The 18312-nt window shown below is 45.0% G+C and overlaps 1 protein-coding gene across 1 annotated transcript; it reads right to left on the reverse strand.

The window, feature by feature from the left end:
• Positions 1 to 413: 413 nt before the first annotated feature.
• LOC147459214 (uncharacterized) lies at positions 414 to 17862 on the reverse strand. Its single transcript, XM_086510519.1, has 4 exons — positions 17376 to 17862; positions 1300 to 1383; positions 1133 to 1222; positions 414 to 787 (listed from the first exon to the last, which is right to left on the reverse strand). The coding sequence occupies exons 1-4, from the start codon at positions 17748 to 17750 to the stop codon at positions 536 to 538; spliced, it is 801 nt and encodes a 266-aa protein (XP_086366645.1). The 5' UTR covers positions 17751 to 17862; the 3' UTR covers positions 414 to 535.
• Between the last annotated feature and the right edge of the window lie 450 nt (positions 17863 to 18312).

The following is an 18312-nucleotide window of genomic DNA, read 5'->3' on the forward strand; positions in this document are numbered from 1 at the left end:
GAAACCACCCTCTAACAACAGGTCTTGAAACCCTCAACGTGAGGTTATTCAATTCTCTTGTTTTTTATGACAAACGCAGAAAATTCCTCATACAAGAGGCTTAATGCTCTTTCCAAGCAATCTGCACATCAGGATTCATTTACCTAGATGAATCCACGATAAGCTCAGATTCACCTTTCAAGAAAAGTGTGAAGTACAGTCTCATGGTAGTCATCCACAAGATAATATAACCATCAGCTCCATCATGCATAGGATTGACTAAATACTACATACACACACACAAACGAGCATACATAAATACAAACATCTGCGTACCGAGTTTCTGCACATCAGGATTCATATCACACAGTTCCTACCTGCTTCTGTAGAACAGTAAACCGACCAGTCAAACACAAATGCTCCTGAGCTCATGCTGATGCCAAAAAGGAAAAACTTTTATCTATCTGTAAACAAATTATTCTATTTCTTTTAATCCAAAAAGGACAGCAGCCACACATAAGTGAAAAGTTGTATGCCTTCTGGTTCAAAAATATTGCTATTCTTGTTCCAGGTTTGAAGACGCTACAGGCTGGGGTCGGGACGTAGGGGCTGGGAGGCGTCCAACCTCATCAACCTGACGTGCCATTTTAGGAGCAGGTTGAGCTGGTCTTGGCAACAGGCGCCCTTTCTTAGCAAACCATTCTGGCTTTGTTAGGGCCTTTAGTCCTAGCTTAGTGTAATGAACTCGAGTGACGCTTCCACCAGCAGCCTCCACAGCAGCTTTGGCTTTCTTTGACACTCTACTTACCTGCAAAAGCAGAAAAACATTCATTAGCCAAATTTGCTATTCAGTAGTATGTAAAACATCTCCTGTCTATGGAAGGAGCATGAGTTGAGTGTGTGCATGTGTGTGAGACTCAAGCTAACCCTAACAAAGGAACAGCTGAAAAGTACGCCCTTGATGTGCAACAAAAGGGCATATTTGATCACGATGAAACTCCAAAAAATGGTAATCAATGTTTTATGTACTCAAAACCAGAGATTGGACTCAGCATCACCAACTGTCCCGGTCGTACAGTTTCATGATGTTGAAAGAGGACTACAGCACTTAAGAAACAAACGAAGAAAGCTTGAAACTGCTTGAGAAAAGGACCTCAAAGTGCAGAGGAAGAGAGAATTTGTCAGCCCCAGCACCAAGGAGCTTTACACCATCTTTCATCTGCTTCCCAACTAGCCCCACATCCTGCAAACATGAAAGCATTTGAGGTGCATGCCATAGCCGCAAGGTTACTAACATTCACAAAAAAACGAGAGCCATACCTTCAAAGTCTTCATTGTAATCAAGTCTCCTGAATCCAACACTCCCTGTTCTACAGATTCTGCGACTGACTTGAGGTTGACCGGCTGCAAAAATAAAGATGCAAATTGAGGAGAGTTGACACTCAAATCTGTGGTGCGCATATCTAATGCACAAAAAACATATAAATACCCTTGATCATAGAGGACTATTTATAAGAGAAAGGGATGTTAACTTGTTTCAGAGCTAAGAGCATCAGTATTGCATGTTATTGCTAAAACATTCGTCTTGCATTGATGTTGAGTAAAAACACAAAGAAGATTCAAGCATTTATACTCAAAATTCATTGATTCCATCCACTGTTATCTAAGGTAGAGATCCACAGAGATTGAGAGAAGAAGATACCACAATGGGCTTCCGACCAAACCTTTCACGGTATTTGTGGTTTTATGCAGAAACAAAGAGATTGTATCCAAAGGCAACCTTTGGTAACGACTCAAAACTGTAGGTGAAGTTGGCGTACTGGCTGTCTGCTTTGGAAGCCCCCAATCTTCTCTAAAAACACTGGTTTGACTAGGATCTCTTGGAGCTGACCAGAGATGAGTCGTAGGGCTGCGATGGTGCGACTTTCTTTTGCACAAAAAAAAGCTCCTATTTTTTCAGGGAAATCCCTCTGGATGCCCACATGATGCCAACCCGAGAGGGGCAAGGACCACTGTAGTACAAAATAGGCCTGCATGCAAAAGAATAGAAAAAACTGATACCACTAGCCATAACGGCAACTGAAGAACTGGAAAAGCGGCGAGGGGAAAAAAATCTCTCCCAAAGAGATTAAAAAGTGTCCTGGCCACCTAGCGAGAGAGGGATTCCCAGCAACCTCTGAAAGATAGGTACCAAACAGCAGCACCAAATACTCAATGATCTCCAAGGGCAGCAATGACACAGAGAGGCCCAGCAGTCCGAGAAAACAAATGTCCTGAAGTAACAACCATCCGCAGTTTTGGCAAAAGCCTCCTACCAGCATCAACAGCCAAAGGCCAGCGGGCAAAGAGCTGATGAGGATCATGAGCCAAAAGAAGCTGTGGGGAGACACCAAGCACTGTCTGGCCAATCCCAAAAAGATGAGACTCCAATATCTCTAACTGGGAAGGCAGAAGAGAAAACTGAAGTTGAATTGAGTGAAAAAGAAGCTGCAAGAGTCACTTGGAAGAGAAGAAAATGGGACCCCCCACACACTATACACGCTCAAACACACACCCAACACACACAATCACAGAAGAATGATGTAGCATGGACCATCGTACGGATCCGACCCAAGCAGGAGAGAAACCCCGACTGCCCGTACAGCCAGTGAATTGCACTGCAGATTCCAGCCGTCCATACGGCTGCTGATATGGCTGTCCGTGCGATGATGACGTGGCAACATACAACATGCTGACATGTCAAATTTCTATGCTAACTTGCTTTTTGGTTGCCACTTATTGTAAATACATATGTTGTATGTGCTTTTGGGGCAGACAGCCTATTGCCTAGAGATATTAGCCACTCCCACCCTTAGTCCATCCCACATCGGGCGTGCTCCTGCCTTCATCGCTATATCTTGGATACCCTTGCGCCACAACCTCATCAGAATGAAGAAAAATTGGCATCGGACACACGAAGATCTAGATCTAGAGTACCAGAATCTGCTTGCCTCATCATATGCAAATATGGAAAGAGTTGGAGAATGGATCCCATAACCCTCTTCTGCATTCGCATTCGCATTTAGCGTGCATCCATGTACGTTGCCACATTGGAGATGACTCCAGAATCCGCACTTCTCCATTTTCACCCTGGACACTTTGGAGGACAGCTCGGCTACAGAAGAGGCAGAGTCAGCATTAACTAGTATAAAGCCCAGGCTGGTATTCGGCAATCATAGCACGACTGGACAGTAACCTACATAGCACAAGTACTTACATCCACAATACCCACCTGTTTGGGGGAGTCTTCATCTGTTCATGCATCCACGGGACGAGAAAGTACAAAAAGGAGTACTTCGACAGTAGTGCCTCACTTTCAAAAGGGAGGGATGTCACGGGCACGTACGGGCCGTGGACAAGCTTCTGCGAAATTGCTATCTTCCTTTGTCACAAATTGATGACGTGGCATCACCCTGACAGCCCCTGCTGATGTGGACCGGACTGTACGGACAGGCTGACGTGGCAGAGTGCCACGTGACAGCAGTACGGAATTCCACAGTTCGCGCTGACGTGGCAGACGTTACGAATTTCCACTTCTTGTGCTACTGCTTTTACTGGCAGATTTTTTACCAATTGCTTTTGGGACTCGATTGCTTTTATGTTTAACACTTTTGGGGCTCTGCTTTTAGCATCCCTTGTAATGTTTATAAGTGACCAAAGGGGGCTCACTTCTCTGAGCATCTGGACGCAGAGTCTAAGAGCGAGCACCCGCAGGAAGTTGTACTTTGCCCAAAGATTAAAGTAAAAGAAATACGGAAAGGGGCACCAATCTTTGGGGCCAATCTCTATTGGCACGGAACTACGCCAGGCCGTGTCGACTCTTAAATTGTGAAGTGTTTTGCAGTGAATCTCTGTTGTGTCGTGATATAATCTAGACTTGGGGTGTCCACATCCTTAGTTAGGAAAGCCTAGGGATCTAGTTTGGCACCTTTGTGAGCCTCTTAGAGGACGTGCATGACCAGAAGTATCACTAGTTGCATACCCTCTTTGCACAATAAGTCATAAAGTCACTTAGGGCATATGAAAGGGCACTCGTAAACAATAAGCCATTAAAAACCCGGTCGTGCGAGCTAAGAAACTCCTCAATCTCCACTTTTGAGCATATATACATGAGCCTTTGGGCTCACGCTTTGATCATCAAAGAAGTACCCCTTGAATGGGCATTCAGATCAAGGAAGCACAGCGTCTTCAGCATCAGCGTCAGCACAGTTCTTGCATTTCAGAAGCATGAGCATTCAGCATTCAGTATACGCAATTTGTGCAAGTAATGAGAAGCAAGTACTTGCTCTGGCAACCAAGCAAGGGGGCCCTTGAGGGTGGTTAGGACCCACACCTGGTGTCATCTCTCTTTCTCACTCTCTTTGTCACACTCTCTCTATGTGTTCATTGTCTCAAGTAAGAAAGAAGGTTGTACGTTTATGAGAAGCATTCATCTTGTGCTCTCAAAGTCTTCCACTGCACTCGACACACCATCTAGGCGAACCACTGGGCCATGCATCTCTTGCATAGAGAAGGGAGCTAGTAAAGTGTGGCACATAGCCTTTGTGACCACAGCCTGAACATGAGACCAAACCTCTTCTGTAGCATGCAAAACATCATCCATCAGCTAATCGATAGTAAACAAATACTCAACATAATCCGAAGCTATGTCGAGGACCTCATCATAATCCGTGTGATCCTGTCCACAGAATCTCATAAGGCCATAATAGAAGTCCCCGTGGGACACTCCTTGAAGTGTGCAAAGAAATCCTTATTCATGGATATCCATGTTGCTACCGAAGCATGATAGGTGAATTCGGATTTCTCAGTCTGAATGTGACTAAATGTCTCTCTGGTGTCAATGTCGCACTCTCTCAAAAACTCATCTCCTCGAAACTCCTCGAGTTGCCGATGCATGCAACCCAAACGGTCCTGTAACTCATGTTCCCTGCGGAACAAGCCTCAATGTCTCTGCATCTACAAAGCCTCGGAAGACGCATTGATGCATCTAGCCAAATGGGATGCGGGATCTGCAGAACCACGATGTGTCCAAACATCCTGAATCATTTGAGACAATGAAGCATCTTGTAATACCAAGTCCGGTATGCGCGATCCTCGTCTAGGCATAGAGGAAGTCTCGAATCTCAAATGCAAAGAAAATGGGGCATGATCAGAGAGCACTATAGCATGCCCAATCGTAATTGTCTCACCATGAGATGTTGCCCAAGCGCAAATGTAAAATCTATACAGTTGCTCTAGCAAATGATCTGTCTATCTCTCGAAACCCACGAGAACTGCAAAGACAATGGAGTGCGAATCACACATGGAATATGCCAGGCACCAGTACCAGTAAGTGCAAAAAAGGAATTTGTTCCAAGCATCTCTCTCACATGATGCTACAAATGGTAGAGAGGGAGGTTGAGCGGCTCGCCAATCCTCAAAGGTCTCTACATTGTTGAAATCGCCTCCAACAATCCGTGAATCCACAGTAGGCAATACATTCACAATCTACTGCCAAAGCTCGCCTCTCTCCTAAGTTGAAGTGGGGGATAGATACACATCACACCAATCAGAGAGTCGTCAATCTCTATAGTGAGCCACATCGTTCTACCATATACTAATGTACCATGGTCGCGTACACAGTGACGCCAACAGGGTCCCACAAAAATGCATACACCACATGTCAGGTGCAACGGAAGTGTTTAAGGATTTAGCTCGGATCTAGTACTTTGCACAAACACAAGGTTACTTTACTTCACGTGAAAAGAGAAACTGAACTGAACACAAAGAAGGAGAGAGAGAAAAGAGAGACGACATTGCATCTCGGGTCCCAACCACAAGGGCCCCTTTGCTCTATTGCCAGAGCAAGTACTTTCTTTATTTCTTGCACAAAAGTTGATACAATGACTAAATGCTGAAATGTTAAGAGATGCTAATGGATACTTGATGTAGCTTGGTACTATTGAGATACTAAAGGGTACTGCAGTAGATGTTGAGGGGTACTGTTGTGGGTGCTTGGTACATGAGAGGCCCTACGCTAAGCTAGACAAGAGCCAAGCCAAAACGCAAGGGGTGCTAGATGTTGGGGTACTGCGTCGATGACGACGAGGGATACTTGTATTGCAGTGCTGCTAAGGTGCTAATGGGTACCGATGGAGATGCTTTGTATTGCGATGACGACGACGATGACGATGACAAGGCTGTGGGCTGATCTGCTATCCCCGGGGACGGTGATGGGCTGAAAACTGGAAACGCCGGTGGTGCTAATGGGCTGAAGGCTGAAATCTGCTGTGATCGGGCTGAATTCTAAAACGCTGATGCTAGTACTGAATGGGAAACGCTGATGCTGAAAATGCTAGGGTACTGATGAGGAAAAACGCTAGAGGAAGGGGGCTGGTGCTGCGGGTACTGCAAGTCTGTGGGTACTTGTCCTTCCCTTCTCCTGCTTCTTGCCTTCTCAAGCGCCCATAGGGCTGCCTAAATAGGTATTTAAACCTGGGTCGAGCAGTGGCCAATTCAGCCCCACGATTTCATAAAAAGGCTAAAAGTCACTTATAATAAAATGCCATGCTAGAGGTGGTTCACACGCGATAAAATGCATATACGCCGAAATGTTGTACTGTGCAAGAGAGGGTATGCAACTATGACCGGCATGGGCATGCACGTCCTGCTAGAGGCTCACAAGGGAGCCAGGCTAGGTCCTAAGCTAAGACTGACGCTAGACTATAGCAGAAGCTTGTCCACATAGCGCAAGTGCAGTGCGCACGTGACATCTTCCCCTGTTAGAGGTGAGACACAACTACCGCACTTCTATCTATACTTCTGATGCTCAATGCTTCTGATGCTTGTGGATGCATAGATTGATGAAAACTCCTCCAAACTTGTGGATATTGTGGATGTAGGTACTGTTGCGATGTAAACAACGGCCAACTGAGTTACTAGGGAGCCTGACACCTGTCACACAATACCAACCTTGATGCTGACTCTGCCTTGCAAGCAATTACTACCACTCGAATAGTCCTATCGTGAAAACATTGCGGCTGAAGCTGAAAGATAAGGGTGATCGGACATATTTCCAAGGGTTGCTTGTCGCCGGAAGTGGATGCACGCTATCACGTGTGCACTTCACTTGCGCCACGTGGACACGCTTCTACCATACTCTAGCATCAGTCTTAGCGTAGGACTGAGCCTGGCACTTTATGAGCCTCTAGCAAGACATGCATGCTCAGGCCGGTCATAGTTGCATACCCTCTCTTGCACAAGAACAGTCATTTCATCATGCAGGCATTTTACCACGTGAACCACCTCTTATAGGTCATTTATTTATAAGTGACTTTTGGAATTCTTTTGTAAGTTTGTTGGAAAAGTAGGTAGGGCAAATTGCTAAAGATCGTATAAAAGAAACCCCATTGGGCACTCAATAGAAGCAAAAGAAGCAGGGACACAAGGAGGTAGGCACCAAGCAGGTAGGTAGCACCTCAGCAGAAGCCCTAGCGTTTTCTCAAGAAGAAGAAGACCCAGACCAGCCTTGCGTTTTCAGATTTCAGGACAGCCCAGCGTTTTCAGTTTTCAGCCTTAGCCTCACGAGAACCCGCTCCCACCCGGTCGCATATCCTTGCTGGTTTTCCCATCTACTCCCAGATCAGCCTAGCGTTTTCAGAATTCAGCCGATCAGCCAGCGTTTTCAAAATTCAGCCAGATCAGCCAACGTTTTTGCATTTCAGCATTAGTGCGACTCAACGGTTGCAAATCCAAGCCGCAATACCGCCACAGTAGCAGATCCATAGCAGAGCATCTAGCATTTTCAGTTTTCAGCTTTGACGCCATCGTCGTCAACCCCATCGTCGTCGACGACATCGTCATCGTCATCGCAGTCCCGGACTTGACGATGACACCATCGTCGTCATCGTCACAATCACCATCGTCGTCGTCGTCGACATAGACCAACAGTACCCGTCGTCGACTTCACCGTCTTCGACACAAAATTGTCATCGACTCACCGTCTTCAACACAGTACCGTCGTCGATTTCATCGCCATCGACAAAGACCCTTAGTACCTCGTCGTCAACTTCATAGTCTTCGACATAGACCTCGTCCTCGACCTCCCTGCCTTCGACATAGAACCCGCACTACCCGTCGTCGACATCATCGTCTTCGACATAGAACCTCAGTACCCCTTGAGTAACTCAGTACCCAGTACCCAGCATCAGTAATGTCAGTATCCATTAGCATCAGCATCTCAGCATTTAGTCATTGTATCAGCATTGTGCAAGAATAAAGAAAGTACTTGCTATGGCAACAGAGCAAGAGGTGGCAAGCCGTACGGACGCTCCGCTTTTTGGGCTGACAGGCCGTACGGAATTTCGAAAATTACGTTGGCCAGCTTTTGGGCACTATGCTTTAATTTTTGACAAGCTTTTGGATTACAGTTGCTTTAAAGTTTAAGAGCTTTTGAGTTTGAGATTTTGGGGCTCTGCTTTTGGGCATCCCTTGTAACAATAAATATGTCTATTGGGCCCTCATTACTCAGAGCATCTTGATGCAAATTCTGAGTGTGAGTCCCAATAGACTCCCTTGTACTTTGCACCAAGATTAATATAAAAAGAAATACCAAAAGGGACGCCAGTCTTTGGGGCCAATACCTCTAGCACGGAACTACGTCGGGCCGTGTCGTCTCTCTTTTGTTCCGTCAGTTAAATTGAAGTGAATCTCTGCTATGTCGCGGTAGAATCTAGACTTGGGGTGTCCAAGTTTGTTACAGTGGTATCAAAGCACAAAAAGATTCTTCCTCTACGGAGGATCCGATCCTTTTTACAACGCACACAATTTCCGACCCCGGACTTATTAGCGACTCCCACCCTTCATACATCGCGCATCGGGTGCGCTCCGTCTTCATCGCTCTACCTTACAGGGCATAAAGCCATAAAGAATCCCAAACTACGCATGGGTTCTCGTGAAGAATCTGACAGAGATGACACTTCTCAGTTGGAAGGCAAAGAAAAGTTGAAAATCCGGTGCGGGAATTTAAGAAAAGAATGAAGATTTGGACAAATTTTAATTGTTTTTTCGAACAAGTTTGTCAGAACGGAGTACAAACATCAACTGGAGATTGGCATATGTGTGAATAGATTGATTAAGTACTCCAAGGACCCGAGATTGGCGAGACACCAGAAGAATTACCCGATTGATAAGATTTACTGGAGATGGCATGTAGCCATTGCTTCTCCTCTTAGGTATAGGGAGGAAAGCCGAAAGGACAAACGAGTACAGAAAAGCGGAACCTGTACACGTAGAAAGAGATGGGACCATAACTCAAAGGATCACCAGAAGATAAACTTGAGAGTTACACAGCAGCAGCCGAGTGCTGAAGAAAAGAAAAGACCAAAGCAGAACTGGTACCATCTTGAGTGGGGCCCGAACCGAATCGGATGAACGAAAGTACAAACCTTTGCGGCCCTTGGGGCAAAGTGAAAGATCAGGAAGCCCTCATTTTTTCTTTGATGGAGGAGCCAAGGCCAACTTCTTGAATTGGCATCTCGACTTGGAATTATGCCCAACACGTTGAGGCCACATGCGGAGGCAATTCTAGCGGCACCCGGACGGGATGTTGCCATTACACCGATCATTGGCAAACTTCGTTTGCAATGTCAGGGTGTTTAGGTACGAGGACTTCTATGTAATGCCCTTAGGAAGCTTGTGACGTCCTCCTCGAAATCCCTTGATACCACAAGAACAACGCGTGGTTGACTATCGGGCTGAGAAACCGACTTTGACAAATGAAGGGCAAAGAGAGATTGTACTTGACCTCAAAAAGAGACGACAAGATTTTTCTGCAATAGAGGTTGACTGTTTCTCGGAGGCGTACAAAGCGAGTTACCTCCTTTACGTCGTGAAGATCACATGATTGATTCATAGTAGTACACCACCAAACCGGCCACCTTACAGCGTTAGCCGAGGCCAAATAAAGAAACAATGAACCAGAACAGATTTCCACATTACGAGGATCGATGATATACTCAACAGACTTCAAAATTCTACTTGCCAAATTGATATGAAGGAGTGATTATCATCAGATTTATATTGCTCTTGGAGACGTCTACAAGACAGCTTCCAGGACGACTTTTTGGATTTTTAGAGACTACCGATCATTTGTGGGTTTTCCATACACTGAGGAAGCATAAATTGCTTAAACATGTGAAAAAGAGTGAGTTTTTCTTGCCTACGACACATTTCTTAGGACACATTGTCTCAATAGAAAGAGTACAAATAGATCTGGCCAAAAATGACACTATCCGCGATTGGCCTGACTTGAAGAATGTTAATAAAATTAGAAGCTTCTTGGGCTTGTGTTCTTACTACTCGTGGTTCATTCGAAAGTTTGCAGAGGTGGCTTCCCCTTTGCACATTCAGAAAGGAGTCCCTTTCTCGTGGGGATCGACAAAGGTGACTGCCTTTCAGACACTTGAAGAAAAACTGAGTACTGGACCAGTGTTGACTTTGCCGGACTTGTAAAAATCCTTTGAAGTTTATTGTGATGCTTGTGGTCGTAGTTTGAGAACAGTCTTCATGCAAGAAGGCCATGTGATTGCCTAAGAAAGCCGATTGTTTTAAAGGCCAAAATTGACGGCACAAATTTATGAGAAAGAGCTTTTGGCAGTGATCCATGCTCTTACTCAGCAGCGACACTACCTACTCGAAGCCGATTTTACGGTCTTCACTGATCATCAGAGTTTACGATACTTCTTGTCACAGAAGCAGCTTCGGAAAAGCAGATGCGGTGGGCTAACATCTTGTCACAGTTTCACTTCCAAATTGTTCATGTACAGGGACAGAAGAACTTGGTGGCAGATGCTTTGACCCGGAAGCCATTAGTCTTGGCTATTTCCACGATTCATCATAGAAGCTTCGAGGACATGGTCGATCAGTACGCCACAGATCCAGATTTTTCTAATGTATTCACTCGAATACAGAATGGGGAGGTAGTAGCAGGATATTCCATACAGGATGGCTACTTGATGAAGAAAACGATGTTGTGCGTTACACAGCCGTTGAGGGAAAAGGGTCTAACTGAATGCCATTGTCCACCTTTTATGGGTCACCGCCGCATTGACACCACCTTGAAAGGTGTGGAGCGTTACTTCTTTCGGCCGAGACTCAAGAAGGATGTGGACGACTTTGTACGCAGTGCAGCTTCGATGATGTACCGCGGAAATAGCCAGAACCAAGGGCTGTCTAGACAATGCCTCTGCCACTAAATTCTTATGTCCCTGAACATGGACTATCTGGAAGTGGAACTGTGACAAGATGTTAGTCCACCTCATCTACTTTCCCGAAAGTTGCTTTTGTGATAAGTAGCGTAAACTCTAATGGTTTGTGAAGACGGTTTCTTGGAATTCTTGTCACTCTTCAAAAACACGATTAAAAATCGACACGCCCAAGAGAACTTGGGTTACGTGCGACCGCAACAAGCAAAAAAAAATTTGTGGTTCTTGTGGTTCTTTCCTTAGTGATACAGAACACTTCCAAAGCTATGATACCAATGTAAGGTGCAGTGGAAGTGAATGTTGAACTTTGCTCGAGATGAGTGCTCCGAACTGTGCTCAAGGTTTCCTTTTACTTTTGGAAGGGAGAGCCTTCCGTTCCTTTAGTGAGAGAGTGCACGTGATCACAAACAAAGTGGATAAACATTGTGAATGAAGGTCCTGAGACTGAGAATTAGAGAGAGAAGAATATGACACCAGAATGTTGCCAAACCCTCCTCCGAAGGCCCCACTCTCTATGGCGAGAGCGGTCTACTATTGATTGCACAAATCTCTACAATGCTTGGACTTGCCGACGATGTCGACGACGATGAGGACAACGACAAGACGGGCTGAAATCTGGAAATGCTAATGGCTGAAATCTGCAAATCTTTATCTGCTGAATACTGACTCTATGTCGATGGCGACGATGCGGCGACGACGCGTTGAAAACGCAGATGCTGAAATCTGCGTTTTCCGGGCTGAAACTGCAAACTGTGCTGGATCTGACCGTGCAGCAAGGTTCTATTGTGGGAAGGTGAGATCTGCGAGGTTCGGGACTTCTTCTACGATGTCTAGCTGTTGAAAACTGAAAACGCTGATGCTACTGTGGATCTTGTTGCGATGGAACTGCAAAACGCCAAGGGCTGATCTGCAACCAAATACGCTAGGGCTGAATTCTGCTATCTGCGGGGGAAAACTGCTAACGCTAGGGAAATCTGTTGTTGCTGTGGGAATCTGCTACAAAAACGCTATGGCTTTTGCTTGGTCTGCTGTCGCCAGGAGATCGGCAATTGCAAAACACTGGCTGGTTTCATTCACTGAAAAACACTGGTTTCTTGTGGCTGAAAACGCTGGGTTTTGCAGCCGGGGGTAGTCCTGTTGAGAAGGTGCCTGTTCAACAAAGGTGCTCCTGCTCCCTCTTCCGATGTGGAATGCTAGCGCTAGGTTTCTATATATACTTGGCTAGTCAAATCGCCCTACCCAGTTCCCAACAAAAGTCGCTTAAAGATAATAAGTGAAAAATGTCAAAAATAGGGAAAATAGGTCTATACACTGTAAAAATGCTCCTGATGGTTTCTGATGGAAATTTGATGATCGTGCAGTGTGCAACCAAAGGATATGCATCTATTCTAAGTGTCTGGACATGCACGGTCAGCAAACAAACTCACAAAAGTGCCATTTCACTTCCTAAGCTAACTGAATTGAACCCTTGCCATGAAGTAGCTTGTCCACGTACACATAGGGTTAGATGTGCACGTGACAAAAGGAGGGTGTAGATAGTAGGAACCTGCCCCTGGAAGCAGCTTCTACAAAGAATAGCGGTGACTATGTTGTCAATCAATCGGTCACTCTGAAGTGAATAGCCCGATGTGAACCCATTATTATTACGTATTTATTTTACTCATTTGTCAAAACTTGGGTAGGGCAATTTGCTAAGGTGAGTATATACGCACAACCTTGCCCACATTGTAAATCATCAATTCATTGCCAAGGTTTGTCGGTTCAATAGTCTCTCTCTCTCTCTCTCTCTCTCTCTCTCTCTCTCTCTCGTATTCTCCCCATTGCTCTACCCTTCCGCATCGTTGACTTTGACATGATACCAAAGCTCTTGGCTCATTGACCTTGGGAGACCAGCACCGCAGAAAAGAGGACCCCTTGCTAGGCCTACGTTTTTTACCGTGGAGATTCTAGCGTTTTTTAAATGAAGACTCTAGCATTAGAGGCAAGGCTCAGTGGCGTGCGTTTCAACACATAGCAAGTTGTAGGCGTCATTACAGCAAAGCGTCCTGAGACACAACATGAGCAAAGGCACAAGCAACGTACATTTTGAAACGCACGGCCACAAGAGCCAGTAATGGGTAGCGTTTCGGCAAGGTTTTGCAAGGGGAGCACTTCACCGATGCTCTTGGAAATAGCATCTTGAGACGCCCCATTTCGGCAACAACTTTCTCACTTCATTTGCTAGCAGCGTTTTTAAACGATGTTGTGCCTTTGCTAGTGAGGTAGCAAGCTTATTGAAAGGAACCTCTATAGTGACCTTGGCACTTGAAGTCCTCTTTTGGGAAGGCTATGGGATTTCTTTTGGTGTTGCTTGGGGGACGAATCTTGAAGGCAGAGGAAGCGCAAGGGCTTTTTGTAGCTTATACCCTCGTCTTGCCCCCCCCTTGCTCGAGCGCCAACGACTTCAAGATCAACACCAACCATCAACTATGGAAAGTCGATCGACCATTGCCCAATTAGCAACCTAGAGTGCATCGATTCATTGTTGTTGGCCGGATTATGGACAAGATGTGTTTCAAAGTTCATTGTCTAGGAAAGTTTGAACGTGATGTGTTCAAAGTTCACGAATGGGGATTCTTGGACGTAGAGTGGTCTACAGTTCAATTTTCCATGAGACAAATAGTGCTCAAGATGGCATTCTTCTAAGGTAAAAAAATTGGTGAAAGCATAACCGAGGTGTATCCAGTGGAATGTACAACTGTTGGGGTGTCCGTGGTAGCTTCTTCACCGACTAGGTCTTCCTACAAATGTCCACTATGAGCTACAGAGAGGGTGTTAGAGCTATAGTGTTAAGAGCTATAGCATCTCAAGTGAATAGCCCAATGTGAACCCAACATTTATTTTGGCTTTAGGTATTTATTTTACTTATTTGTCAAATCTTGGGTCATTGCTCTATCCTTCCGCATCGTAGACTTTAACATTGTATCAGAGCTCTTGGCTTATTGACCTTGGGCGTAGAGAAGAGGACCCCTTGTTGGACCTGCGTTATTGACCGCGGAGATTCTAGTGTTTTTAGACATGGAGACCCTAGCGTTTTAAAACGCTGCTAGAGGCAGAGCTCAGTGGTATGCATTTCAACACGTAGCAAGCCGTAGGCGTCATTCCGGCAAAGCATCTTGAGATGCAGCAAGAGCGAGGGCACAAGCAACGTACGTTTTAAAACGAAGGGCCACAAGAGCTAGCAGTGGGCAGCTCGGCAGGGTTTTGCAAGGGGAGCACTTCACCGATGCTCTTGGAAACGGCATCTTGAGACGCCCCATTTCGGCAACGACTTTCTCAATTCATTTGCTAGCAGCATCTTAAATCGATGTTGTGCCCTTGCTAGTGAGGTAACAAGCTTATTGAAAGGGGCCTCTAAAGTGACCTTGGGCACTTGAAGTCCTCTTTTGGGAAGGCTGTGGAGTTTCTTTTGGTGTTGCTTGGGGGAGGAATCTTGAAGGCATAGAAAGTGCAAGGGTTTTCTGTAGCTTGTACCCTCGTCAAGCCCCCCCCCCCCCCCCCCCGAGCTCTAACGCAAGCGACTACAAGACCAACACCAACTATCGGCTATGAAAAGTGGATCGACTAGTGCCCAATTAGCAATCTATGCACAAATTAAGTTCTCAAGGAAGTTGTCAATTTGTTTGGCTCAAGATTGTGAAGCCAAAGGCAAATACAAGACCTCGCTAGAGGACGGAGGCAAAGGCAAGCTTGACAAGGATGGCAAATGTGAAGCCAAAGACAAAAGCAGGATCTCACAAAAGAACAAAGGCGAAGGCAAGCTGGATAGAGATAATGGTTATAAAGATTTGATAGAGACCGGCATGGATGGCACACGTGGTGGCGGCCACAATGGCCACGACGCTAGATTTCTAGTCAAGTGGCAGTTGCCACAACTAGCTTTGGCCAACAAGAGGCTTGTGAGTGGTAAGAGGGGCAAACAATGCTCCCTACAATAATTTGGACGCATGTGTTGGAGTTCAAGGTATCGGTATTTGAACCTGTGGGTTAGAATTTAAGGCATATGCATCTCGCAAGGGACCAATCAAACGTATCTAAAACACTATGGATGACTGCACCAATTGGCCGGATTATGGACAGGATGTGTTTCAAAGTCGATTGTCTAGGAAAGTTTGGAGATGATGTGTTCACAATTCAGGAATGGGGATTCCTTGGACATAGTGTGGTCTATAGTTCAATTTTCCATGAGGCAAATGGTGCTCAAGATGGCATGCTTCTAAGGTAAAAAGATTGCCGAGGTGTATCCAGTGGAGTGTGCAGCTGCTTGGGGTGTCCATGTAGCTTCTTCACCGACTTAGTCTTCCTACATATGTCCACTATGAGCTACAGAAAGGATGTTAGAGTTATAGCATCTCAAGTGAATAGCCCACTGTGAACCCAACAATTATTTTGGCTTTAGATATTTATTTTACTTATTTGTCAATCTCACATAGCTAAGGTCAGTATATGTGCACCACCTTGCCCCCATTGTTAATCATCAATTCATTGACAAGGTTGGTTGGTTGGTTCAGCAATATCTCTCTCTCTCTCAGTATTCTCCCCATTTCTCTACGCTTCCGCATTGACGATTTTGACACGTCTAACTAGCCTAACTTATGGACAAGACCATGTGACTTAGCCACTGGTAGGAAGCATTTGCTTTTGAGTTGTTCGAGAGAAGTTTCAAAACAATTCGTAAGTTTAATCATTATTAAGCAACGAGTTTCTTCGCAACTATAGAGAGTCAATTATATACCTAAAAAGTGACCTGGAGCTTTGAAAATAGGGGCCACGTACTTAAGGGCTAACCTAGATGTAATAATCCACCACATCATTGATACAATGACAAGTGGCATAAAAATCTGAAGGGCCATTGTGGCTGTACAACCATCATATGCAACCTAGGATGCCACCATCTAGTGATGGCATACCTCCAAAAGCCATTCATTGGTACTTGGTCAAGTTAAAGATTGGCCAAGCACACAAAGACAATAGAGGAGGGTGGCTTAGCAAATTCAACTCTTACTTAGAGGCCCTTTCCTTAAACGTAGCAGCACCAATTGTTGCTCGAGAGGGGAGCCACTCCACTCCCTTCTTACGATTGGGTGCTTGCAAAAGCTTTCCCCATGGTAATTTAAGAAGTACTTTAAAGGAGCGAGAACTCATCCGAAGCACACGAAAGGGTCCTTTTCCCCCAAATGCCCACCCTACATAGGTGGCCAAACCTACAATTAAAGGGCCTGTAGAGTCACAAACATGCATACACACACTCATGGATAAATAACCGACCACACACAAACATAGGTTCTCCATATAAAATCCCCACCATCATCTCACATTCTTCGCCATCATCCTGCTTATATCATTCATGGTCATGAGGCATTGCAATGCCCCACTCTCCCCTTCTATTTATCCAAAGGAAATCCACCCACCCCACCCCCAGTTTCATGACCAAAATCAAAAACCGTTTCCAATTGCAATGTCCTTGTTGGCAAGTTACAACCTGAAGCATACCTGATTTCCCGCAAGAACTATGATCGACAATAATTACTCCAATTTTAAGGTGCCAAAGAATTTGCACTGAGGGTTGAAACTCCCACGTCACCCTGTTTTGCGAAATGTTTTAAGGTGCCAAAGGAATAGCAATGGCACCATAGCACAGAAACCCTGAAAGTTCCATTTTTCTGTCTTTTTACGAATGTTAGATGGAGCTGCATTAACTCATCCAGACTCGGTTCAATCGACTCCACCTTACCTCCTCTCTCTTTAATCACCTTCACTTGTCCTCATCGCCCCGTTTGGTCAATGTAAGTCGTTCACAAAACTGACATAACAACACTTTTTGGAAGAATATTCTAAATGTTCTCTTGTCTCAAATGATAATCAGTGTTTGCATGACGAAAAACTTTTCCAATGTTGCGACATTACGTTTCGGGTATGGACTCCAAGGTCGGAGTAGAAAGTTTTGACTTGAAAAGATACCACTCGCACATACAGATGTTTGCCTGCATTTGACACCAGCACACGCACATGAAGAGATACCTTGTTTATATTGGGAAGTGCTTCTACATCAAAACAAATGGAGAAGAAGAATACCTTGAAAGTTAAGCTGAAAGGATTGTGAAAGCCTCTGCGGGGAAGTCGAATGCGAAGGGGGGTCTGTCCACCTTCAAAGCCAAGACGTGGTCTATTACTGCGAGCTTTCTGTCCTTTGTGTCCACGTCCACAAGTCTTGCCTCTGCCTGACCCGATGCCTCTTCCAAGTCGACGCTTCTCCTTAGTGGCTCCTTTGTTGTCCCGCAAATTGTTGAGGGCAAGCAATTTGAACCCACTTGGGGAGCTGCGGCCTATTGCTGTTGGAGCAGGAAAAGGCGTGGGTGCCTCAGCTATAGAAGAGACAGGATGCAGTTGCAGCTTCCTCGTATAAGCCGCCATCGCCTCATACGCTTTCCTCTGCAGCCATTGTCTCATTCCTGCTGCTCAGTCTATTTCTCTGTCTCTCAGTTGAAGCAACCCGTATGTTGGAGATCTGACATAGTTGCATTCTCTTCTAAGAACACCATTTATGGTTTAAACTAGTATAGTGGGTCCCTTTGTAGATGAAGAGAGGTGTGCAAAATACATTGAGATTGAGTGTATCCTCCTTGAGTACGCAACAAGGGAGTACATATTGCATTGGGAGTACCTCTTACTCCATGCAACATCTTAACTTTTTTTATCCTTCTTTTAATTATCCAAGACAAAGACACAGGATTACTCAATCAAGTTAAATATAACCCAAGACAAAGACACATAATCACACTATCAAGTTAAATATAGCCCACCATATTGTAGAACCATTTTCTTGTGCTTTTCTATTCTTCTTTGAAATAGTCAAATCTTTTGAAACACAACTTTATATTGGGTTTATACTATGTAAAATGACAAAGAGGATCAAGAACCACTACACTTGTTAAAGAATGTTTAGCTTATTTGTTGGAGTCAATGTTTGCAAGTTTTGTAAAGCATCCTATGATAATGTCACCACACCTAC

Source organism: Adiantum capillus-veneris, chromosome 4 (genome assembly GCF_014529385.1).
Source record: "Adiantum capillus-veneris isolate H3 chromosome 4, ASM1452938v2, whole genome shotgun sequence".
In the NCBI taxonomy this organism is placed as follows: Eukaryota; Viridiplantae; Streptophyta; class Polypodiopsida; order Polypodiales; family Pteridaceae; genus Adiantum; species Adiantum capillus-veneris.